The sequence below is a fragment of the Mustela erminea genome, chromosome 12 (genome assembly GCF_009829155.1).
Source record: "Mustela erminea isolate mMusErm1 chromosome 12, mMusErm1.Pri, whole genome shotgun sequence".
Lineage (NCBI taxonomy): Eukaryota > Metazoa > Chordata > Mammalia > Carnivora > Mustelidae > Mustela > Mustela erminea.
This window is the reverse complement of record NC_045625.1, coordinates 47,651,496-47,677,358: the sequence shown is the minus strand read 5'-3', so window position 1 is coordinate 47,677,358 and position 25,863 is coordinate 47,651,496. Positions and strand designations below refer to the sequence as shown.

At 42.5% G+C, this 25,863-nt stretch overlaps 3 protein-coding genes and 1 long non-coding RNA gene across 5 annotated transcripts in view; 3 read left to right on the top strand and 1 right to left on the bottom strand.

The window, feature by feature from the left end:
* Positions 1-25,863, bottom strand: part of LOC116570240 — a 52,234-nt gene that overhangs the window by 2,379 nt on the left and 23,992 nt on the right. The gene's annotated exons all lie outside the window — the stretch shown is intronic.
* LOC116570229 (interferon alpha-1/2-like) overlaps positions 1-25,863 on the top strand; it is an 82,186-nt gene that overhangs the window by 45,481 nt on the left and 10,842 nt on the right. The window lies entirely within an intron of this gene.
* LOC116570221 (interferon alpha-1/2-like) lies at positions 9,740-10,543 on the top strand. Its single transcript, XM_032306990.1, has one exon. It carries the CDS (start codon positions 9,740-9,742, stop codon positions 10,343-10,345), a length of 606 nt encoding a protein of 201 aa, XP_032162881.1. The 3' UTR covers positions 10,346-10,543.
* LOC116570225 (interferon alpha-1/2-like) lies at positions 15,921-16,599 on the top strand. The gene has a single exon (XM_032306995.1). It carries the CDS (start codon positions 15,973-15,975, stop codon positions 16,534-16,536), a length of 564 nt encoding a protein of 187 aa, XP_032162886.1. The 5' UTR covers positions 15,921-15,972; the 3' UTR covers positions 16,537-16,599.

Genomic DNA, 25,863 nt, shown 5'->3' with positions numbered 1-25,863 from the left:
TGCTCAAAGGACTGAGCCAGCCAGGCGCCCCAACCCCAACCAACTTTCCATCCCCAGGAATTGCTATTCAGCCTGCCAGGGGAGGTAGATGAGGCAGGGCTCAGCGTTGGTTGTCCAAGGTCAGGCTGGGAGACATCGCCCTGCACTACTGGCCACACACAGCCAAGGTTTGGCAGCTTCAGGAACCAGAGTGCCCACTTGCCCTCCCTCACCCTCCCTGTCAGCTGATTCCTGTGCTGTGGAGCTCAAGGCCCCCAGATGTCTGGTCCCACACAGAAACATGCTAATTCCAGGGCCCCTCAGCAAAGAATCCCAGAGCTCAACTGTGCCTGTGTTGGAGCACTGCCTAAGTTCTCGTTACACCAGGAGTAGGACACTCCTTTGCTCAGAAAACCACAGCTGACTCTGGAAACATGAAAGTGTTGGAAGTCAGCAGCAGTGTAGGAACCTGGAAGGAGAGTGGAAATGGGGAAGTGTCCACTGGTTTAGTGACTTATCCTCAGGAGGTGGAACAGTAGGACAGTAGGGCAGCATCGAGTCAACTGTCTCTCTGGGTCCTTCCCCAGACTGAGACGCTTCAAGTGGACGCTGGGAGCACAGAGTTCTTCTAGGCAGATGTGGCCCATGGTAGTGTCCCCACCACGGGTGACCCTGACAGGACAGCAGCCTGCAATGTGTTCGAAGAAGGAGGGTCAGTCTAGTGCCAGCCGCAAACATAGATCTCACTGGCAGAAAAATCTAATGTCTTTTGAAGTCTGTAATTGTGATGCCACCAACTTTGGCTTTCTTTTTCAGTGTTCCTCTGGCTATTCCAGGTCTTTTCTGGTTCCATATAAATTGTAAGATTCTTTGTTCCATTTCTTTGAAAAAAATGGATGGGCTTTTGATAGGGTTTGCATCAAATGTGTCGATTGCTTTAGGTACCGTAGACATTTTCACAATATTTGTTCTTCCAATCCATGAGTGTGGAACATTTTTCCATTTCCTTGTGTCTTCCTCAATTTCTTTCATGAGTACTTTATAGTTTTCAATATGAATTCTTTGCCTCTTTAAGTATATTCCTAGGTATCTTATGGTTTTGGGCGCAATTGTAAACGGGATTGATTCCTTAATTTCTCTTTCTTCTGTCTTGTTTTGGTGTAAAGAAATGCAAGTGATTTCTGTGCATTGATTTTATATCCTGACACATTACTGAATTCCTATATGAATTTTAGCAGATTTGGACTGGTGTCTTTTGGGTTTTCCACATATAGTATCATCTTATCTGCAAAGAGTGATAGTTTGAGATCTTCTTTGCCAGTTTGGATGCCTTTAATTTCTTTTTGTTGCCTGATTCTGAGGCTAGGACTTCTACTACTATGTTCAATAGCAGTGGTGGTAATGGACATCCCTGCTGTGTTCCCTGACCTTATTGGAAAAACTCTCCATTTATCTCCACTGTGAATGATATTTGTGGTGGGTTTTTCATTAGATGGCTTTGATGATACTGAGGTATGTACCTTCTATCCCTACACTTTGAAGAATTTTGAACAGGAAAGGATGCTGTACTTTGTCCAATGCTTTTTCAGCATCTATTGAGAGTATCATATGGTTCTTGTTCTTTCTTTTAGTAATGTATTGTATCACATAATGCATTGTATCACATTGATTGATTTGCGGATGTTGAACCAACCTTGCAGCTCAGGATTAAATCCCACTTGGTCATGGTAAATCATTCTTTTAATGTACTGTTGGATCCTATTGGCTATTGTTTTGGTGAGAATTTTTGCATCTGTGTTCATCAAGGATATTGGTCTATAATTCTTTTTGATGGGATCCTTGTCTGGCTTTGGGATCAAGGTAATGCTCGCCTCATAAAATGAGTTTGGAAGTTTTCCTTCCATTTCTATTTTTTGGAGAAGTTTCAGGAGAATAGGAATGAGTTCTTCTTTAAATGTTTTGTAGAATTCCCCTGGGAAGCCGTCTGGCCCTGGGTTTTTGTTTTTTTGGAGATTTTTGATGATTGCTTCAATCTCCTTACTGGTTATGGGTCTGTTCAGGTTTTCTCCTTCTTTCTGGTGCAGTTGTGGTAGTTTATATGTCACTGGGAATGTATACATTTCTTCCAGATTGTCAAAACTGGAAGATTGTCAAATTGTCAAATCTGCTGGCGTATAGTTGCTCATAATATGTTCTTATAATTGTTTGTATTTCTTTCATGTTGGTTGTGAGTTCTCTTCTTTCATTCGTGATTTAATTTATTTGGTTCCTTTTTGTTTTCTTTTTGATCAGTCTGGCCCCGGGGTTTATCAATCTTATTCATTCTTTGAAAGAACCAGCTCCTGGTTTCATCGATCTGTTTGATTTTTTTTTTTTTTTGGTGTCTATTTCATTGATTTCTGCTCTGATCTTTATTACTTCTCTTCTCCTGCTGTATTAGGCTTCCCTTGTTGTTCTTTCTCCAGGTCCTTTATGTGTAGGGTTAGGTCGTGTATGTGAGACCTTTCTTGTTTCTTGAGAAAGGTTTGTATCGCTATATATTTTCCTCTCAGGACTGCCTTTGGTGTGTGCCCCAGATTTTGAACCATTGTGTTTTCATCATCATTTGTTTCCATTAATTTTTTCAATTCTTTTTTAATTTCCCAGTTGACACATTCATTCTTAAGACGGATGCACTTTAGTCTACATGTATTTGGGTTCTTTCAGAATTTCTTCTTGTGATGGAGTTCTAGCTTCAGAGCATTGTGGTGTGAAAGTAACCAGGGAATGATCCCAATCTTTTGATACCAGTTGAGACCTGATTTAGGACCCAGGATGTGATGTATTCTGGAGAATGTACCATGTGCACTGGGGGAGAATGTGTTTTCTTTTGCTTTGAGATGGAATGTTCTGAATATATCTCTTATGTCCCTCCGGTTCAGTGTGTCACTTAAGGCCTTTATTTCCTTGTTGATCTTTTGCTTGGATGATCTGTCCATTTCAGTGAGGGGGAGTGTTAAGACCCCTACTATTATTGTATTCTTGTCGCTGTGTTTCTTTGATTTTATTATTAATTGATTTATAAAATTGGTTGCTCCCATGTTAGGGGCATAGATACATCCAATTGTTAGATCTTTGAGTATGATATAGTGTCCTTTCTCATCTCTTATTAGAGTCTTTGTCTTGAAGTCTAATTGATCTGTTATAAGGATTGCCACCCCAGTTTTCTTTTGATGTCTATTAACATAGTAAATTATTTTCCACCCCCTCACTTTAAATCTGGAGGTGTCTTTGGGTCTCAAATGAGTTTCTTGTAGGCAACATATTGATTTTTTTTTTAATCCATTCTGATACCCTTGTCTTTTGCTTGGGGCATTTAGCTCATTTACATTCAGGGTAACTATTGAGAGATATGAATTTAGTGCCACTGTATTGCATGTAGGGTGACTCTTACTGTATATTGTCTCTGTTCCTTTCTGGTCTACTACTTTTGGGCTCTCTCTTTGCTTGGAGGACCCCTTTCAATATTTCCTGTAGAACTGTTTTGGTATTTACAAATGTTTTCCTTTTTGTTTGTCCTGGAAGTTTTCTTTTATCTCTCCTTCTATTTTCAATGATAGCCTAGCTGGATATAGCATTCTTGGCTGCATGTTCTTCTCCTTGAGTGCTCTGAATATATCACACCAGTTCTTTCTGGCCTGCCAGGTCTCTGTGAAAAGTCTGTTGCCAATCTAATATTTTTACCATTGTATGTTACAGACTTCCTGTCCCTTGCTGCTTTCAGGATTTTCTCTTTGTCACTAAGACTTGTAAATTTTACTATTAGCTGATGGGGTGTGGACCTGTTCTTATTGATTCTGAGGGAAGTTCTCTGTGCCTCCGGGATTTTGATGCTTGTACCCTTTGCCATATTAGGGAAATTCTCTACAATATTTCTCTCCAATATACCTTCTTCTCCCCTCTCTCTTTCTTCTTCTTCTGGAATACCAATTATTCTAATGTTGTTTCATCTTGTGGTGTCACTTATCTCCCGAATTCTCCCCTTGTGGTCTAGTCATTGTTTGTCTCTCTTTTGCTCAGCTTCTTTCTTCTCTGTCATCTGGTCTTCTATATAACTAATTCTCTCCTCTGACTCATTTATCCTAGCAGTAAGAGCCTCTAGTTTTTATTGTACCTCATTAATAGCTTTTTTACATTTCAAATTGGTTAGATTTAAGTTCTTTTATTTCTCAGAAAGGGCCTTTATTTCTGCAGACAGGGTTTCTCTAATATCTTCCATGTCTTTTTTGAGGCCAGCTGTCACCTTGACAATCATCATTCTGAACTCTAGATCTGACATATTACGAAAGTCCATATTGATTAGGGCCCTAGCCTTCAGTACTGCCTCTTGTTTGTTTGTTTGTTTGTTTTGCAGTGCATTTTCCCACTTTATCCTTTTATCCAGATAAGAATATATGAAAGAGTGAATAAAATACTAAAAGTGTGACAAGGACCCCAGGAAAATGTGCTCTAACTAAATCAGAAGAAACACAAATCATGGGGGGAAGAAATGGGGTACAAAGAGTTCAGATAAAAAAAATTAAATAAAGAAAAATATATGTATATATATTAGATTGGTGACTAGAACAGAGTCATCCACTTAATGTTGGAAGTATTTTAGTCTCTTAAAAGACACTATCTCCCAAAATTTTAAAGAATGAATAAAATACACACACACACACACACACACACACACACACATACACACACACACACACACACACTAAGAGTAAACATGATGTAGGTATGGAATATGACTATAAAGATAAAACTTTTAAAAAAGAATTTGTAAAAAAGGACTTGATAAGATAAGTGAAGAGACTTTGCTCAGGCTGGAGAGTAGAACAAAGACCTGTGCTAGATTTAGGGTATATTTTGAGCTATTAGAAGAAGTTGTAACCCAAAATTTTTTAAAAGAAAAATCCGTATGTGTATACAAACAATAAAGGTAGATACAATGAAGGATAAAATATGACTATAATAATGAAGGTTCAAAAAAGTTTTTTTTTAATGTAAGGTATTGTTGAGATAAACTGGTTTAAAAGTTAAAAGAGAAAAGAGTAAAGGTAAAAAAAGATTTAGCTTAAGAAAAAAATAAATTTCAAAAGAATTAATTAACTTTACAAGACTAAGAATCATGGGGAGAAAGCCATGAATTCCATGCTTTGCTTGCTCCTCCTCTGGAATTCCGCAGTTCTTCTTGGTAGTGAACTCAGTCTTGGCTGAATTTCTTGCTGATCTTCTAGGGGAGGGGCCCGTTGTAGTGATTCTCAAGTGTGTTTGCCCAAGGTGGAATTGCACCGCCCTTACCAGGGGCCGGGCTAAGTAATCCGTTGGGGTTCCCCTTTGGAGCTTTTGATCCCTGAACACTTTCCATAGAGTTCTGGAGGATGGCATGAAAATGGTGGCCTCCGAATCTCTGGCCCAGAGGAGCTGAGAGTTCGGAGCACTACTCCTCAGTGCACCCTTGGAGAAAAGTGCTCAATCATTTGCATCTCCCTGGCCTATAGCCCCGCTTTGAGCTCCCCCAGCCTGTGACCAAGCGACTCTGGCACACAGCCCCGTCTGAAGTCTCCAAACCCAGGAGATCCCTGCGCTCTTCCGGGGATCTCCCAGGACCTTGTAGGGTCCGCTCTCACAGAGAAGGGGTCTGCCTATGCCACGGATCACAGCTTAAGGTAACTTCGAGTTCAGAACTCATTTCTCAGCTCAGTCTCTGTAACCGGCTTCCTGACTCTAATACCTGGGAGCTCTGTGACGCTCAAACAACCCCGACCCTTCTTGAACACCGAAGCATGTGGGACCACGCTATCCCCGCCTGGGCTTCACCCCAGATTACCATCTGGAGTGATGTCCCTCAGTGGAACAGACTTTTGAAAGTTCTGATTTTGTGCTCCATTGATCCACTACTTGCCGGGAGCGAGATCATCCCCATGAGGTCTATCTTCCCATTGCATTGGATTCACTTCTCCGCAGGTCCCACCTTTCAGAAAGTGGTCAATATTCTGTTTCTAGAATTGCTGTTCTTCTCTTCAATCTCCTGTTGGATTGGTAGGTGTTTAGATTGGTTTGATAAACTACCTAGCTGATCTCCTGCTACCTGATGTAAAGTCAGCCCACTACTTCTCCACCATCTTGACTCCTCCCCACTCTCATGAGTGTTTGAAAGGGATCCTGAGAACTTGTCTTTGGAACTTCAAAGTTCCAAAGTCATGTAGGTGACTCCTCCCACACCTCCTGTTGCCATACACAGCCACAGTCAACAAGCCTTTGGCATCTACAGTGTGATCTAGAATCCTTGATGCCTCACCTCCTCCACCTGACTGAATTCATGCCATGGCCTCTCCTGGGTCTCAAAACCTCTGTCCATCTCTATTCTTCACATCGTTTAACAGCTGCTTCCAGACAAGCAGTTATCTCACAACTCCTTTGTGTTCCACCTTGGATATTGGTTTGATCTGAAACATTCTAAATCCAGGTTTCTTTTTCTCTCCAAACAGCTGCAGAAATAAGCGGGATCCAAATGGGGTTAATGAGAAGACAGAGGTAATGGTTTCAAGGATCTCAGAAGGGTTAGACTGCAGTTAGCTTTAGTGGTGTCATTTGAAAGATCCTCATCATTATTCTAATCCAGGTGCAGAGCAGAATCATGTAGGTTCTTTCAGTTCCCCTCGTCTTCATATTGGATTTCTCAGGCAACCTTTTCCAGGCCTGAGTGGACTTAACAGGTAGGTAGAGCTCTCAGGCAGGGCGAGGATCCTGTCTCCTTCCAAAGAGGGTGATCAGCTGAGTCCTGGTCGCCAATCTCTTGTGAGCTGGTTGGTGTGACTCTTCTCACCTCTCCTCAGAGCCAAGTACCTGTGGATTGAACAAAAGGAAAATGAGGTGGCTCCTCTTGTAGAGCTGAGGGCCTCATGGGGACCCAAGAGTTGGTCTTGTGGGATCCTCCGGCCAAGGCAGTTACTTTCCTGACTTGCAATAATTCAGTACAGCCTTCATTATCCCCGTCTGCTGGAGCTGCTCATCCCCAGTATTGCTAATCAAATTTGGCTGACTGTACACTCTGCCATTTTCTCAGCAGACAAGCCACTCTTTCACTTTTGTCACATTCAGACAGAACAGCTGTCTTCCCCCTCCCCCACACACAGCTGTCATGTTTTGCTTTCGAGGAAAGTTGACATGAGAAACAGAAAAAGTGAAGTCTTAAAAATGAAAGAGAAACCCGGGGCAGCCCCTTGGCCCTCTCCTTCCTTCCCTCTGTGTGATCCTCACGATGACATAGAACATGATCAGGACCAGCAAGTCAGAGTATGTCCAGTAAAGTATGTGGAAATATTAAGTTATTTACATTCTCTTTGTTGTTGTTACTTAAGTTGAAAATGCAACACCATGAATAAGGAAAGGCAACAAGGAAGTGTGTCCCTGACACCATAGCCTGGGCCTCACCCCCTGCATTCTGAGCACCAGACAGATGGCCAGATGAAGCTGCCTACTGGAAACACAGAGTCTGAATGAGCTAGTGAAAGTCATTACTTTCTTTGATGGAAGTTTCTGGTGAGACACCCAGTGAATTCTTCCTGTGCTCCGCTGAGAAATTTGAACCTAACAAGTGTTCTCTAGTTTCAGGAAAATTTGAACCATGGGGGATCCTGGGTGGCTCAATTGGTTGAGGATATGATTCTTACTCTAACTTCAGGTCTTGATGTCAGACTGTGAGTTCAAGCCCCATGTCAGGGTCCACCCTGTGTGTGGAGCTTACTTTAAAAAATGAAAAATGGGAAAATTAGGAGCTGGGATGGCACAATAAATGTATTCCGTTATTCAAGGTGCAAGGATGATAATCATTCTTTCCTCTACTTGGAGAAAACAAACATTTTCCCTCAGCATCTGAGAAGTTGACACCTTCTTCTGGTCAGGAGAGAAGGAGGTCAGCACTGAGAGGGTCCCCAGTACAAAGACTCCAGGGGCAAGGGCAAGGATCTAGGGGCAGGAAGTGCTTTGCTAACGAGGAAACCAGCCCCTGCACAGTAGCAGAATCTAGAGTCCTCCAGACATGGGGAGCCTGTCCTCAGGAGTGAGCCCACGAGAGCCTGGATGGAGGACACTCAGTCACTGCAAAGGAATGAGGTTAGTAGAGGTGATAACTATCTTGTCAGTGAGGTTCTGCTGGGAAAATCCAGTCATCTGGATTTAGAACCTTGACACCTCCTCTTCCCAGATAAGAACCAGGCTTCCTGCTGGGGGCACTTGCAATGCCTTAGAGGGTTCTAACAAAACCTTGGTATTTATTGTCGTTCACTGGGGTTTTTTTTTTGAATATTACATAAGAAGCAATGGCATAGAATTCTTGGAGGACACAAACTGTCTGTAAGGTCAGTGTGACAAATCTAGGAATAACAGGAATCATTTAGGATTGGAGGAGTTTCTCTCCATCATTTCCTGGGTCTCAGAGACTTACGTGGACAGGTCATCTTTCTTACTGGTGCCAGTGGTGTCTTGTGGCCGTTGCTGAAATCTGAGGCTTGTTGTGATGCAGGCTTTAGAAATGAAAACACAAATACATTAAATTTTATGATTTAGCTCTACAAAACTCATTCAACACCTCAGTAATTATCTAGTGTTAAACAGAAAAAACCATGTTGACAATACCTTCCAGAGTACGTAGGAGCAGGCGAAGTTAAAGATGAGGTTGTCGTGGTGCCTGGGGAGCTCAGTCAGTTGGGCGGCCGCTTTCAGCTCAGGTCATGATCCCGGGGTGCTGGGATGGAGCCTCACATCAGGCTCCCTATTCGTTGGGAGCCTGCTTCTCCCTCACTGTCTGCCCATTGCTCTGTCTACATGTACTCTCTCTGTATCTTTCTCTCTGTCAAATAAATAAATAAAAATCTAAAAAAAATGATTTTGTCATATGAGGCAACATTCAAATTCAGTGAACTAAAAAACACACATTAAGTAATCATTCCAGTTTTTACTTGCATTTAGCAATCTGGATTGATTGTAAATGTTCAGGTACACCGAATTCATTATGTCCTTTTAGAAATTGTTAATTTGCATATGTACTACATATACTTCACTGTATACATGTAAAGAAGTTATAAGTCCCTCATCAAGTTTACTTATATACATAAGCATCAATAGCTTTAAAATATAACTATTAGCTTAAAATTTTTGGTTTCTCGACCCTGATTTGGATAAACGTCACTCCTTTTTTTTTTTTTAAGATTTTATTTATTTATTTGACAGAGCAAGATCATAAGTAGGCAGAGAAGTAGGGAGAGAGAGAAGAGGAGGAAGCAGACTCCCTGCTGAGCAGAGAGTCGGATGTGGGACTCGATCCCAGGACCCTGAGATCATGACCTGAGCCAAAGGCAGAGGCTTAACCCACTGAGCCACCCAGGCGCCTTTTTTTTTTTTTTTTTGGTCAATCTTTTTTTTAATTAAAGCACAGACAAAAATACGCTATATAACGATATATACTGTGTCTCCCTGCTATTAAGTTTTCTTCAAAGTTGCAATTAAAAAAAACATCCAAAATGATTCTGGAGGCAAGGATAATACTTAAAGAAAATAATACATGGTTGAGAAACCCATGCTCCAATCCAAGTAGAAAGTGTAAAAAGGAAAGCAAAAAGACAACTAGAAAATAAGGGAAACATACAGAATTGAAAACTCCTATGTCCCCTACTTAAGCCTTACACAAAAGAGAAGATGTTCAGAGGAGCTAGAGCCACAGGTCCCAGACATGCCCACCCCAGCCAGGCCAACAGCATCGGTAGGATCCCCGATGGCCCTGTCCTGCTCCTTCTTGGTGGCCCTGGTGGTGCTCAGCTGCCACTCCCTTGGCTCTCTGGGTTGTGACCTGCCTCAGGACCACGGCCTGCTGCACTGGAGGGCCCTGACGCTCCTGCGACAAATGAGGAGACTGTCTGCTAGCTCCTGTGACAACTACACAAACCACTTTGGCTTCCCCCAGGAGGTGTTTACCGGCAAGGCGCTGCAGAAGGCTCACACCCTCTCTGTCATCCATGTGACGAACCAGAAGATCTTCCACCTCTTGTGCACAGAGGCCTCACCTGCTCCTTGGAACACGACCCTCTTGGAGGAATTGTGCTCAGGACTTTCTGAGCACCTGGGCCTCCTGAAAGCCTGTCCCCTGCAGGAGGCAGGAGTGGGAGAGCTGCCCCTGATGAATGGGGACTCCATCCTGAGGAACTACTTCCAGAGAATCTCCCTCTATCTGCAAGAGAAGCAATACAGTCCTTGTGCCTCTGAGATGGTCCGAGCAGAGATCATGAAACCCTTGTATGCATCAACAGCCTTGCAAAGGAGACTAAGGAGTGGGAAGTGACACCCATTTCAACATCGAAATGGTTCTCTCTGAAGAATACTATCACACTCCCATGTGTCCTGTAGTGTCAAAGACTCTCATTTCTGCTGTCATCATGACATGAACTGAATCACTTTGTCACATGTGTCCGGAGTATTAGGCAACATGAAGTCAACGTTACAAACACCTGTTGCTTTGAGATGACCATGCTGATCTGCCTATTTAACTATTTATTTCTTTATTTCACTATTTATAAGATTTAAGTTATTTTTTATTGTATTATATTAGTTGTATTCCCTTTGTGGTTAAGAGAATTGTATATGTCTTATGTATATTAAATTCTTTATTTTCTGTTCAATAAATGTTTCTATAGAAAACTTCTTGCATTTGTTTCTTTTTTTTGTTGTTGTTTTTTATTTTATTTTTTTTTCTTGCATTTGTTTCTAATTGAAGCAGAAAACTAGTCTTATTACAACCTGATGAAAGAATGGACTGTACCACTCTCTCAGTCATTACTTTGTTTTCACATTAGAAGTAATCGCAACGACTTCCTGGAAGTCACTTTGCATGCTGTCGTCACGGGAAAGGCAGACTTCCCAAACCAATGCTGTGTCTGTGTCTTGGATTTTGTACAAAAACTAACCTTGGGACAACAATTGTAGTGTAATATCAGTTATGTTAAAGGGAAGAGTGAGAAGAAGGGAAAACATGAATTTTGTAAGTAGAAAAGGAAGCAGACATGTCAGGAAATAATATGAAAAGCACCAGATACATTCCACATCACACAGTAGACACCGAAGTGTGAATATTCTTTAGCAAATGGATCATTCAGGGTCACCCGAGTGGCTCAGTAGATTAAGTGTCTGCCTTAGGCTCAGGTCAGGATGCCAGGGTCCCGGATCAAGCCCTGCCTCAAACTCCGTGTTCAGCTGGGAGTCTGCTTCTCCCTCTCACACTGTCCCTGATTGTGTTCACTGTCTCTCTCTCTGTGTGTCATATAAATAAATAAATTTTCTTTAAACAAAACAAAATAAACAAATCAAAAGAAACAACATGGATCCTTGATCCTGCCATTTACAAGCCATTCCATTCACAGAAAACCCAGTGAGGGAAGAGGTTGCCTGGGAAAAGAGCATAGAATGAGATATGGTGCCTCAAGCCTCCCCTGGTTAAGGGAGAAAAGAGCCACACTGCAAACAAAGGTGGAATGTCCCTCAGGCAGTAGTATAAGAGCAAATATTAGATAAGAATCTATTTCAAAGCCAAGAAAGGCTTCAAGGAATTGTGTCATAGCAAAGGGTGCATGGAAAGGGTCCATGAAGCCGGGAAGTAGAAGGGTTGTGACCAAGGGCACTGGCTGTTTTGACTGAATTACTCACCAGGAAACCATACTGGTGACAGAGGAAATGCGAGGAACAGAACAGAAGCTAGTGACTATAGATAGAGTATACATCTGAGAGATTTACCTTCCTTGGGCTAATTGAACTTCCATGAAAAAATGAAAAAATAATTGAAATGGCGGATGTTATCTAATGTCTTCTAAGCCATGTAAAGCATATCTAAAGAGAAGCAAACAAAAATGAAAAGGTATGAAAAGTGTATCGGAACATTCTGCAAATGAAAACACGCTGTCCTATTGAAGACTCATGAATAGAAAGAACTGAAGATGAATGAGGGGACAGGGCACCGCCCACTGTTCCCCCGGCCATCAGAAGCCCTCAGGTGCAGCACCCAGCCGCTCTGTGGGGATCCTACTCGTTCCCCGTGGCAGCATCTCAGCTCTGGGCTGTGAGCTGCATCCTGGCCCCGGGCAGCTTCTCAGGGGGACCCACTGCTTCTGAACAGAGGAGGAGCATCAGTCCCTTCTCCGGAACCAGGGACACCTCTACTGGGACAGGGTGGGTGGCTGCCAGTTCCAGGAGGTCCACACCAAGTCTGTCCTCCACGAGATGCTGCTGCTGAGCTCACACTCTTCCTCACCTGAACCCATCCCTGCTGGGGCAGCCAGAACACTGGAAACCTGCGTGGTACCTGCGATGGGAGTGGGGGAGCCTCCCATGGATTTGAGGGCCCTGCCCTGGCCTTGAAGATGTGCTACCAGAAAATCCATCTCCATCTGAGACAGAAGAAACAGAGTGACTACCTTGGAAGGAGTCTGAGTGAAAATCAGGCAACCCAACTCTTCCTCTTCAAATGAGGACATAAGGAAAGGGAAATGAATAAAAGGAAGAAAGCAGGAAAGGCACCTGGAAATGATATTCTTGACCTACAACACTAAGTCACATAGCCATGAGTTCCATCTTTCTAAATCCTCCTCTCTCTGCTTCAGCCATACAATATGTTGAGTTAAGTTACTCAACATTTTGGGTAAAAGGTCTCTTTGGCAGGACTGTCCCTAAGGGCCTCCGTCCTCAGGACAGAGTTAGCTGAATTTGTTCACGTGTTCACACATTGCAGGATCCTCTGGTTTCTGGATCAACACAGAACCTGTTGGAACGTTGTTCCTACCGTCACAGCTGCAGCAACAAGACAAACCAACAACTCCCAAATGCAAGAAGACAGAAAACAACAACTCTTCTTAGATCCACTAACAGCTGAGGTCCCAGGGCCAGTCTCAGCGCTGGTACCAGGAGAGAAAGGAGCTCTCAATCACACTAGCCAGGAGAAGGCACTGTTAGGAACTTGAACTATTACAGAAGCCTGGCTCGAGGCTCTGTGTGCTTCCACTGGACAGCTACAATGTCCAGGCCTCCCTAGTTGGTGGAGCCCACAGTATTTTTGAGTTGTACCTTCGGAATCTCCACTAGTCACCCTCTGTGAAGAGCAGAGGGACATCTGCTGGCTTGCCCACCAGAGGGAGGGGGAAAGCAATCACTCTAGAATAGTCTGAGGCTACCTTCACAGTGCTAGAGGCCAAAGGGATCTGTGACCAGGAGACTGCAGGAGGAAAGTCGGAAGAGGGGACAGCTGACTTCCCGCTGGAGATGCAGAGGTGAGTCTGGACTCTCCAACAATGCATGTCCTGGAGACATTAAATCGCAATGTGTCTTCCATATTTGGAAATTGAGGCACGGTGCTGAAAGTCCTTCCGTCTGACATGAGAGTGGAATGAGAAGATGCCCTAAAGCTTCAGAGAATCTTTGACATTTAAGGCTGAGAAGGAGAAGGGGAGCCTGTCAAGGACACAGCGATGGGGCAGCCAGTGGAGGTGGGACACCACCAGGGAAGAATGATCTCCAGGAAGCGTGGCAGAAGGGAAGATTCAGAATTTCCCAAGAGGAACCTCAGGCAGGAATTTATCCCATGGGCTACAGGACTGTGCCCTGCATCTGGAATTCTGCTTCCATCTCCTTGTCTGATCATGAGAACCTCACTGGAGCTCTCTGCAGCTCAGTTTCCCCAGATGTAAAGTGAGGTGGAAATATTCCTAGAGCTGTTGTGATTATGAAGTGGCACATTTCAAAGCATCTAGTATCTTCCACTGAGTGAGAGTTTAACAGATTGGGATTATATTCTTATGTTTTCCCCCCAAAAAGTAATCTTCTCTTAGCCTTTTACCTATGACTCACTGCAAAGACCTGATCCTCCAAAATATCGTTGTGAATAAAAAATACCGATTCGCAACAGGTATCCTATCCACTGAACGAAATTAGTTACCCAGTAATGTAATACGTATACATATACACTGTGCCTATGTCCGCATACTCCATATGTTCTGGTACAGCACATGTCCCCTTCCTCCACGCCCTCCGAGATCCCATCCTTTCACTCTCCAATCACAGAGGTTCCCTCCCCCAGTGGAGAAACCTCCTGTGAGCTCCCCTCCCGCACCCCCCTCAGGAGCCTCTCCTGCCCATTCACACAGCTGCTTCCTTTTCCTTTGTGGTTTCTGTCTGGCCCTTTTACTTCCAATTACAAAGCCACAAAGAAGAACACAAGTTGTTTGAAATTTCCAGGTTGTTTCTAAACTCTCCTAGCAGAAGCCTTGTTGTTTTCTTTTCTCCTGGTGACTATTGTTGACCTGAGGGAATGTCCCCACTGCAGTGATGTCACAGTGGCAGGAGCAGAGAGGAGATAGGAGCAGGAGGCTGCTGTTCTGTGGCCCGTCACAGTCCTTACAGGGGAGGCTGCCAGCGAGGGGGCAAGGTGGGCTACACAGTGACCAGGTGTGCACACAGGCTCGTGTTGTATGTAGAAGTCCGTCCCCTGGTGGGAGATTTTCCCCCAGAGCAAGCAAAGAAACACAAGCAAACACAAACAAAAACTTTCCTGGAATGAATGGACTCTGCTTGTGTTATAAGCCATGAACTTCAACAAAAATACCCCCTCCCCTTTTTTTTTTAAAAGGAGCAGATGCGTTCCTAGTAAAAGCAAGCAGAAAGTCCTGAGTTATTCCCCATCTGCCTTGCTCTGGAGCTCAAGGTCTCTCCCACATTTCAGCATTCCCCCACCAGAGGGAACACTTGTCCAGTTGCTTCCCACAATGTAACAAGTAGTTCTAGGGAGAACAAGGCTTCAACATGCCATGGGTTGTCTTGTGGACGTTGCTGGTGTTTGAACTTGTTTTGATGTGGGCTTTGGAAATGAAATACAAATAGATTCTACATAATCATTTAATTATTCAAAACTTATTCATTGCATCAAGAATTCTATCTGGTATAAATAGAAAAAATATTTTGAGAATAACTTGATGAGTTATTCTCAAAATATTTCTCAATAATTCTCAAAGAATTATTATTATTATATTAATTATATTATATTTAATATTAATATTATTATATTATATATTATATATAATTATATTATTATAATATATTATATAGTATATATTATTATATTATATATTTATATAATTATATTAATTATATTATTATATTAATTATTTCTCAAAATAATTCTCAATATTATGAGAATAACTTGATGAGTATCTAGCGCAAGAGAAGTTAATTGAGGCCATACTAAAATACAGTACACAAAAAAAAAATCCAATAAATAATTGAATAATTCATTGGCTTTTTGCAATTTGGAATGATTATCAATATCTATGGACACCGATATTATTATGTCTTTCTACAAATTCTTAATTAGCATTGTACTTTTATATTTCCATTTAAGTAAGAAAAAATTTAGAGGTCATTCATCATAATTAGATATCCAGTAAAGAATAAGTAGCTTAAACTATAGCTCTCAGTTGAAATTTTTGTCCATCTTAACACCGAATTAAATAAACAGAGTAAAATGAACACTTTCTTTTCTAATCTATTAAGCAGAGCTATACATACATAACTACATACATACTATAACTATATACATAGTATATAGTTATAACTGTAGTATATAGTATAACTGTAGATCCATGTTACCAAGTTTTGTTGGAAGGTTCAAATACATAAATATTCAAAAGACTGTGACAGGAGGCAGCAATAGGAAAAAGAAACGGTTGAGAAACCCACGCTCTACAACCCAGGAGAAAGTGTAGAAAGGAAAGCAAAAAGAGAAGTAGAAAGTAAGGGAAACATTCAGAAATTGAAAACTCCTGTGTCCCCTACTTAAACCACACGCACAAGACAAGATGTTCAGAGAACCTAGAGCCACGGTTCCCCAACTTGCCCACCCCAGCCAGGCCAACAGCATCTGCAGGATACCCCATGGCCCTGCCCTGCTCCTTCTTGGTGGCCCTGGTGGTGCTCAGCTGCCACTCCCTCAGCTCTCTGGGATGTGACCTGCCTCAGGACCACGGCCTGCTGCACTGGAGGGCCCTGATGCTCCTGCGACAAATGAGGAGACTGTCTGCTAGCTCCTGTGACAACTATACAAACGACTTTGGCTTCCCCCAGGAGGCCTTCGATGGCAAGCAGCTGCAGAAGGCTCAAGCCCTCTCTGTCATCCATGTGACGAACCAGAAGACCTTCCACCTCTTCTGCACAGAGGCCTCACCTGCTCCTTGGAACACGACCCTCCTGGAGGAATTGTGCTCGGGAATTTCTGAGCAGCAGGGCCACCTGGAAGCCTGTCCCCTGCAGGAGGCGGGGGTGGGAGAGACGCCCCTGGTGAATGGGGACTCCATCCTGAGGAACTACTTCCAGAGAATCTCCCTCTATCTGCAAGAGAAGCAATACAGCCCTTGTGCCTGGGAGATGGTCCGAGCAGAGATCATGAAACCCTTGTATGCATCAACAGCCTTGCGAAAGGAATTAAGGAGCAAGAACTGAGACCTGTTTCAACATTGAAGTGATTTGCACTAACTAATAATGTCACTCTTTTCGGAGTTCTGCCATGTCAGAGTCTCTCATTTCTGCTGTCGCGAAGACACGAACACAGTCAGTTTGTCAAGTGTTTTCAGATCATGTCAAGTCTACAAGCAGTAGTCGCTTACAGATGACCTTGCTCATGTCTATTTATCTATTTAAATATTTATTTATGTAGATATATGTAAGATTCAATTTTTTTCATATTCTATGATGTTTACCTTTACATTGCAGGATATAATAAAATAAACTTTTATCTTTTATTGAATTTTACTACTGGCATTCTTTTAAAAGAGTAACACTATGGGTGCCTGAATGGCTCAGTGGGTTACACCTCTGCATTTGGCTCAGGTCATGATCTCAGGGTCCTGGGATCAAGCCCTGTGTCCAGTTCTCTGCTCAGCAGGAAGATTGCTTCACCCTCTCTCTGCCTACTTGTGATCTCTCTCTCTCTGTCAAATAAATAAAATCTTAAAAAAATAAAAGAGTAACATTAAGTCTAAATGTGCAGCTTCACTGAAGAATGGATGGCAGAATTCATTTACCCCTGATATTATTTTAACATCAGACGTAAAAACAGACTTCTTCTAAGATAAATTGCACGTTTCCCTTAGGCTATAGGACATAAACACAGATCCTGATGTCTGTATCTTTAGTTGCTATAGGGATGGAATCTAAAAACAATTCTCTTACCTAGTGTTCTAATGAAGAAAGAAAGGATGTGACTTCTCTCACCTGCTGCTAGAACAGAGACGGTGAAGCACACAGGAAGTGCACACAGAAAAGCCGTGGTCCCCTCGACAGGTCACTGGCAGACACAGAGGCACATATGTCCAGTGTTGGGGGGAGGTGAGCTGTCATTTGACAAGAAACACCATGGCTGAGGTCCATATCTAGCAGGCAAGCCAGAAACAGAGGTGGTCATGCAGGGAGAAGGTGTCATGTGAGAAACAGACATAAACTTGATTCTGAGGCTCTTCAACTATTGAAGGGAGGGGAGAGAAGAGCCACAAAGAAGACGGTGGACTCTTGGCCATACAGCACAGGGTAAGAGAGGATGCTGGTGAGTGTCTTTTAGGAAGTAAATGCGCTTCGAAGACCATCAGCGGATTCCTGGAAGATGTGGATTGAAACTGCCTGTGATGTCAGAAACACAGATGCCTTTGCTGACCTTCCCGAGAGTCCGTTTGGTGGAATGCATAAGCAGAGACCACGCTGGAGCGGGTGGGAGCATGAATAAGAGAAGTCAGTGCGTCTGACTTGGAGAAGAATATAGCATGTAATCTGGGAACAATGTGGGTTAGTTCTTCTGTGCATAGTTTGTCCTGTTATGCCATTTTTTTTCCTGAGTGATTTTATGGAATTGATGTTCTCTCAAATCATGTTAATGTGTTAAATATTGCATTTCTTTTGAACCATAACTTCATTATTGATAATGTTATCCTGTCTTGGTTATTATAACCTTATATAGGTTAGGAATAGATAACTCATTCAATCCTTCATCAAATTGTCTATTGCTACTGATAAAATAATGTTTCCTGGAATTATTGGTTTTATTAATTAAGCTACTTAACTTTCATTATTGTGACACTAGTTTACTACAGCAGCTATATACTGCATTTCTTTTTCTAGGGGAGTTTGCTATGATAAGAATTCTTTTATGTTACTTGCCAGGAATTCTCCCTAATTTTACGGGTATCACAAACTTCCATGAATTCCAAAATAACAAAATTATCATGGACAGAAAGACTGACAGGCTTTTTTCACACTTTGAGTGGGTAGCTGGGTCAAGAAATCTCTTTTTTTTTTTATTTTCTTTTTTTTTGTTTGTTTGTTTTTTTTTATTTCCAGCATAACAGTATTCATTATTTTTGCACCACACCCCGTGCTCCATGCAATCCGTGCCCTCTATAATACCCACCACCTGGTACCCCAACCTCCCACCGCCCGTCCCTTCAAAACCCTCAGATTGTTTTTCAGAGTCCATAGTCTCTCATGGTTCACCTCCCCTTCCAATTTCCCCCAACTCCCTTCTCCACTCTAAGTCCCCATGTCCTCCATGCTATTTGTTATGCTCCACAAATAAGTGAAACCATATGATAATTGACTCTCTCTGCTTGACTTATTTCACTCAGCATAATCTCTTCCAGTCCCGTCCATGTTGCTACAAAAGTTGGGTATTCATCCTTTCTGATGGAGGCATAATACTCTATCCCCAGGGGTACAGGTCTGTGAATCACCAGGTTTACACACTTCACAGCACTCACCAAAGCACATACCCTCCCCAATGTCCATAATCCCACCCCCTTCTCCCAAACCCCCTCCCCCCAGCAAATAAGTCAAGCAGAGAAAGACAACTATCATATGATCTCCCTGATATGAGGAAGTGGTGATGCAACATGGGGGCTTAAGTGGGTAGGAGAAGAATAAATGAAACAAGATGGGATTGGGAGGGAGACAAACCATAAGTGACTTTTAATCTCACAAAAGAAATCTCTTAATATTTAAGGCGAAGAGAAAATTGCTTACCATCAGCTGAAAATACGAATCATGGAAGGAATCATGGAAATCCATGGAGTAAGAGCAAGTTGTGTATATTTCAGGAGTAAAACCTGTTTTAATAAATATAACAGAATATGGTGAATATTAACCCAACTTTAAATGCAACTAAGATCACATGTTCCCTAGAGTAACTCATTTGGGAAACAAAGGAAAAGGAAAGTTACATTTCCTTTCTACCTACAGCCCGTTGGCACTCCAGACATGTAGAGCGACATTCCTCTAGGAACTCAGCTGACTCCATGATAAAACTTTGCTAAGGACAAAAGGCAATCTTAGCCCAACCCCCAGCATTCTGTAAGTCTATTTTAAGAGATAAAAATTCCTTTGGAAACTTCCTTTATCTCCAGCCCCCAAGATACACTTTGGAAATCATCCCCCTAACCATATGACCCCCCAATCAACAATGAATGGTTTCACGACGAAGGTTTTATAGACAGTAATAAATGATCTTTTCCCAACAACAGCCAGGACCCCTCAAGGTCCTGGAAGCCTTCTTTCCAATATTCCTTAGAGGCTTATGCTATCCGTAACCTCCTCCCAACTTGAAAGTATATAATCAGCCACTCCTCATGACCCCAGTGCAGCTCTCTCTGCTCATGGGTCCTGTCCCCTTGCTTTAATAAAACCACTTTTTTGCACCAAAGACATCTCAAGAATTCTCTCTTGGCCATCGGCTTTGAATCCCAACATCTTTGCTATATCAAAACCACTTAAAATATGGTAGGTGTTCTCTTATTTTTCTTCAGACAGCTATCTATGAGAATACTGTTTGTCTCTTTCTACAAAATTCTTGAAACTTGGTGTCTTACACTTCAGAAACTAGCTTCCAAAGGAGGCAACCTCTAAAATCAGAATTCTGTCGTGGATTCTAGAGAAACCCAACCAATTCATTCCCCATTGCCAAGAAGGGTTTTTATTTATCACCAGTGATGAGATGGTGGCTTCTAGGAACATCTGAGAGTGGAGAATAAATATCTAGGTGGAAGTGCAGAAGAACATGCTATTTCCTTAACCTTCTGGCACCCACCCTGCCCTCCCCACCTCATTCCAGAACACATTCCCCTGTCCTAACAGTTACCTTCCTCTCCAAAGCAGAAGTCCCCAGATCACCCTTGGCATTTACACTTGTGACCTCTGAGTCTGTTCACACAACAGCTTTCTGTTCTGTTGTGGCCTCAGCTTAAAGGTTTCCTAAACAACAGCACAAGAAAGCAAGTAGAAGGCAAAAATGAAATGAAATCTCTAGGTTTTGCAGAGCCACCTGCTAGAGAGGCTTTGCTCGAATTTCCATCCAATGTGATGGAATAGCAGCTGTGGCTGAAAGGAAACAGGAAGCAGGATCAGGTTGAAGGGTGGCCTAGTGAAGCTCCTCTCCGGGAAGACCGCCTCCTGGTGGCCAAGTGCGACAAGGGTGACGACCAAGATTGAAGGCCAGGCTTGGGATCTACGCAGAAATCAGATCTCTTCCTGAGGATGTCCTTTGAGCTACACACACACACACACACACACACACACACACACACACAAACAAGAACAAAAACGAAAACAAAAACTACGTGTTGAAATCCAGAGATTCTAATGCTGTCATTAACCTGTTTCCTTGTTCTATGACAAAGAGTAAGTCTTGTCCTGAAAATCCCTAGAGCCACAGGTTGGATTCAATCCCAGTGTTATTGATTAAATACTGGAAAGTGTTGGAGAGCTGAGCAGCAGGGTCAGAGACAGGGGTGACAGGTGTGAGCATCCCTGCCAACTTTCCTTTCCCCAGTGCTTCTGGTCAACCTGCCAGGTGAGCTGGCGATGGAAGGGCTTGGTGATTGGGTGCCTACCGATAGGCTGCGAGAGATCACCCTGCAGTACCAGCCACAAGCAGCTAAGGTTTGGCAGCTTCAGGAGCCAGAGTGCGTACTGGCCCTCCCTCCACCCTCTCTGTCAGCTGATTTCTGTGTGTGGAGCTCAAGGCCCCCAGATGTCTAGTCCCACACAGAAACATGCTAAATACAGGGAGTTCAGTGTGCACGTCTAACCTAAAACAATCACAGATGCTCATCTCTGCCAGTCTTTGGGTGTACCTATTGATGTGGGGAACAAAGACAAAAAGGAAATGTAAATAAAATTAAATTTCCTATAACCTCCAGCCCATTGACAAACACTGCCCCCAGGAAACTCCCAAATGCCTTAATGTTGGTGTCTTGCTAGAGGGGAAAACAACCTTAAGTTGACAATCCCAGGCTTCCAGGATTCTATGGGTCCTCCTTGGCATATGAACACCCTTTTGGAAACTTCCCTTTATCTTTACCTCCCTCAACTGAGGTACATAGTCAGCTATTCCTTATAATCCCAGTGCAGCTCTTTCTGACCAAAGGTCCTGTCTCCATGTTCTTATAAAACCATTTTTTTTTTTTTGCACCAAAGTTGTCTCAAGAATTCTTTTTTGGCTGTTGGCTCTGAACCTGAACCTTCCCTACATCACTACGTTTTGATTAACAAGGGCATAGGATGCTCATTTCCTCAAAAGACCCACAGCTGCCCATCTGGAAACGTGAAGGTGTTAAAGGTCAGCAGCAGTGTGGGAACCTGCAAGGAGAATAGAAATGGGAAAGTGTCCACTGGATTAGCGACTTATCCTCAGGAGGTGGAATAGTAGGACAGTAGGGCAGCATCAAGTCAACTGTATCTCTGTGTCTTTCCCGAGACTGAGAAGGTTCAACTGGATGATGGGAGCACAGAGTTCTCCTAGGAAGATATGGTCCATAGCAGTGTCCCCATCATGGGTGACACTGACACGACAGCAGCCTGCAGGGTATTGGAAGGAGGAGGGTTACCCAGTGTCAGCTACAAACATCTATTTCAATTGGGAGAAAAATCTACTCTCTTGTGACTCTTTGAAATAGACTTTCTCGACCTTTACTTAGAACCTGTAGTCAGTTCATGGAACTAGAGAGTATTATGTTAAGCAAAATAAGTCAGAGAAAGAAAAATACCCTACGATTTCATTCACTCATGCATGGAATTTCAGAAACAAAACAGATGAACACATTTAAAAAAAAAAGAGAGAAAGCTGTGACCTGGAAAGTAGGCTTCTAACTATAGAGAACAAACTGAAGGAGACTGGAGGGTAGGTGGCCAGGAGGATCAGTTATAGGGATGAGGGTTACAGAGGGCACTTATAGTGATGAGCACTGGGTATTGTATGTGATGAATCATTAAGTTCTACAGAAATGAATCTTGTGCTGTATGTTAGCTCATGTAAGAAAGATGTTGCGGTCCAGAGCCTAGAGCCAAGAGAGAATTCTTGACATGTCTTCTGTGCAAAACCATGGTTTTATTAAAGCATAGGGACAGGACCTGTGGACAGAATACACTGGGGTCATAAAGAGTGACAATTATATACTTTAGAGTGATGAAGGAGTTAGGGATACCACAAGCCTCCCAGCTATTGGAAACAAAGTTTCCAGGATGTTGAGGGGGCTATCTCTTGTTAGTAAAAGGTCATTTAGGTCAGTAGAAACTCAGTCATGAGACCCTTCAGGTGTGTATCGGTGAGTCATACACTTTGGGAATGATGGACAACATACATCTTGGGGGGGTGGAGATAAAAGAATTTTCCAAAGCAATTTTATCTGTTAAAATAGACTTATAGGATGCTGGGGGTTGGGCTAAGATTGCCTTTTGCCCTTAGCAAAGTATTAACAGGAAGGCAGCTGAGTCCCTAGAAGAATGTCACTTGGCCTGTTTGGAGGACTTGTCAATGGGCCACAGGTAGTAAGGAAATTTCATTTTTCTTTTGCCTTTGTTTCCCGCATCATAGACTAACTGGAATTTAAATAAAAACTTGAAGAAAAAAAAAGAAAAGATACACATCCTTTGAAAAAGACCAAAGAACTTCAATTCAGCTCAGTTGACTTAAACCACACCCTTAGTTGTCATACTACAACAGACAACAACCCTGTGGCATCTGAAGCGGAATCTGGAATCCTTGATCCCTCACCTTCCCCTCCTGACTGATTTCATGCTATGGGGCCTCTCCTGGTTCTTAATCCTCTGTCCATTTCTAGCCTTCTTTTAACAGGTGCTTCCAGACAATCCATTATCTCACAATTCCTTAATGTTTGACCCTGGATCTTTGGTACCATAAGAATAATTCATCCCTTCTGGTTTCTATTTCTCTCTAAACAGCTGCATAAATAAGCATAATCCAAATGGGGATATTGACAGGATTGATTTAATGATTTCAATGATCTCAGAATAGTTGGCTTATAATCGACTTTGGTGTTACCATCATAAAACAACATCATCTTTGTTCTTATTCAGGTGAAGACTAGAATCTTTTAGGATTGTCCGATTCCCTTTGTTTTAATATTGGATTTCTCAAGGCCATCTTTCCTGGCTGAGTGGATTTCTAGACTACATAGAGCACTCACAGGATCCTCTTTCCTTCCAGAGAGGGTGAGCAGCTGGGGTCCTGGTCGCCAGTCTCTTGTGAGCTGGTTGGTGCGACTCCTCTCATCTCTCCTCAGAACTGAGCACATGTGGATTGAACAAAAGAAAAGTCAGGTGGCTGGTCTTGCAAAGCTGAGAGCTGCATGGGGACCCAGGAGTTGGTCTTGTGTGAGCCTCTGGCTGAGGTGGCCACATTCCTGATTTGTGATAACTCAGTACAGCCTTCACTCTCACCCTCTGTCAGAGCTGCTCATCCCCAGTGCTGCTGCACTGAATTTTGTTAACTTATGCTCTGTCCTTAAAAAAAAAAGTTAATATATAATGTTTTATTTGTTTCAGGGTACAGGTCTGTGATTCATCAGTCCTATACAACACCCAGCACTCACTACAACACATCCCTTCCCCAATGTCCATCACCTTGTCACTCCAGCCTCCCACCTCCCCTCCCCCCAGCAACTCTCAGTTTTTTCCCCTAAGACTAAGAGTCTCTTATGGTTTCTCTCCCTCTCTGGTTTTGTCTTCTTTCAATTTTTTTCTCTCTTCCCCTATGATCTGCTTCCTTGTTTCTTAAATTCTGTATATCAGTGAGATCATATGATAACCGCCTTTCTCTGATTGACTTATTTAGGTTAGCTTAATACCCTCTAGTTCCACCCATTTCCTTGCCAATGGCATGATTTCATTTTTTGATAGCTGCATAATGTTCATACATACACACACACACACACCACACACACACACACACATATATCCTATCTTCTTTATCCATTCATCTATCAATGGACATCTGGGCTCTTTCCATAGTCTGGCTGTTGCAGACATTGCTATTATAAACATTGGGGTGCATGTGCCCTTTCAGATCACTACATTTGTATCTTTAGGGTAAATACTTAGTAGTGCAATTGCTGGGTCATAGGGTAGCTCTATTTTCAACTGTTTCAGGAACCTCCATACTGTTTTCCAGAGTGGCTGCACCAGCTTGCATTCCCACCAACAGTGTAGGAGGGTTCCCCTTTCTCTGCATCCTCACCAACACCTGTTCTTTACTGACTTGTTAATTTTAGCCATTCTGACTGGTGTGAGGTGGTATCTCACTGTACCTTTGATTTGTATTTCCCTGACGCCAAGTGATGTTGAGCATTTTTTTCATGTGTCTATTGCCCATTTGGATGTTTTCCTTGCAGAAATGTCTGTTCATGTCTTCTGCCTATTTCTTGACTGGGTTATTTATTCTTTGGGTGTTGAGTGTGATAAGTTTTTTTATAGATTTTGGATACTAACCCTTTATCTGATATGTCATTTGCAAATATCTTTTCCCATTCTGTCACTTATCTTTTGGTTCAGTTGACTGTTTCTTTTGTTGGGCAAAACCTTTTTATCTTGATGAAGGCCAAAGAGTTCATTTTTGCCCTTGCTTCCCTTGCCTTTGGCAATGTTTCTTTTTCTTTTTCTTTTTTTTAAAGTTTTATTTATTTGACACAAAGAGATAGAGTACAGGTAGGCAGAGCAACAGGCAGAGGGAGAGGGAGAAGCAGGCTGTCTGCTGAGCAGGGAGCCTGATGTGGGCCTCTATGTGGGGCTTGATGTGGGGCTCAATCTCAGAATCTGGGATTATGACCAGAGTTGAAGACAGCTGCTTAACCCACTTGCCTTTGGCAATGTTTCTAGGAAGAAGTTGCTGCAGCTGAGGTTGAAGAGGTTGCTGCCTGTGTTCTCCTCAAGGGTTTTGATGATTCCTGTCTCACATTGAGGTCTTTCATCCATTTTGAGTCTATTTTTGTGTGTGATGTAAGGAAATGGTCCAGTTTCATTCTTCTGCATGTGGCTGCCAATATTTCCAACACCATTTGTTGAAGAGAGTCTTTTTTCCATTGGATATTCTTTGCTCTTTGTTGAATGATTAGTTGACCATACAGGTAAGGGCCCATTTCTGAGTGCTCTATTCCATTCCATTGATCTATATGTCTGTTTTTGTGCCAGGACCATACTGTATTGGTGATTCCAGCTTGTAATAGAGCTTGACGTCCAGAATTGTGATGCTACCTCCTTTGTTTTTTTGTTTTTTATTTTTTCCCCCAACATTCCTCAGGCTATCTGGGGTATTTTCTGGTTCCATGCAAATTTTAGGATTATTTGTTCTGGTTCTGTGAAAAAGGTTGATGGAATTTTGATAGGGTTTGCATGGAATGTGTAAATTTCTTTAGGTACCATAGACATTTTCACAATATTTTTTTTCTTTCAGTCTATGAACATGGAATGTTTTTCCATTTCTTTGTGTCTTCCTCA

Excerpts from the sequence above, each read along its gene's own strand:
- LOC116570221 (XM_032306990.1), top strand. The coding sequence starts at position 9,740 with ATGCCCACCCCAGCCAGGCCAACAGCATCGGTAGGATCCCCGATGGCC.
- LOC116570225 (XM_032306995.1), top strand. The coding sequence starts at position 15,973 with ATGGCCCTGCCCTGCTCCTTCTTGGTGGCCCTGGTGGTGCTCAGCTGC.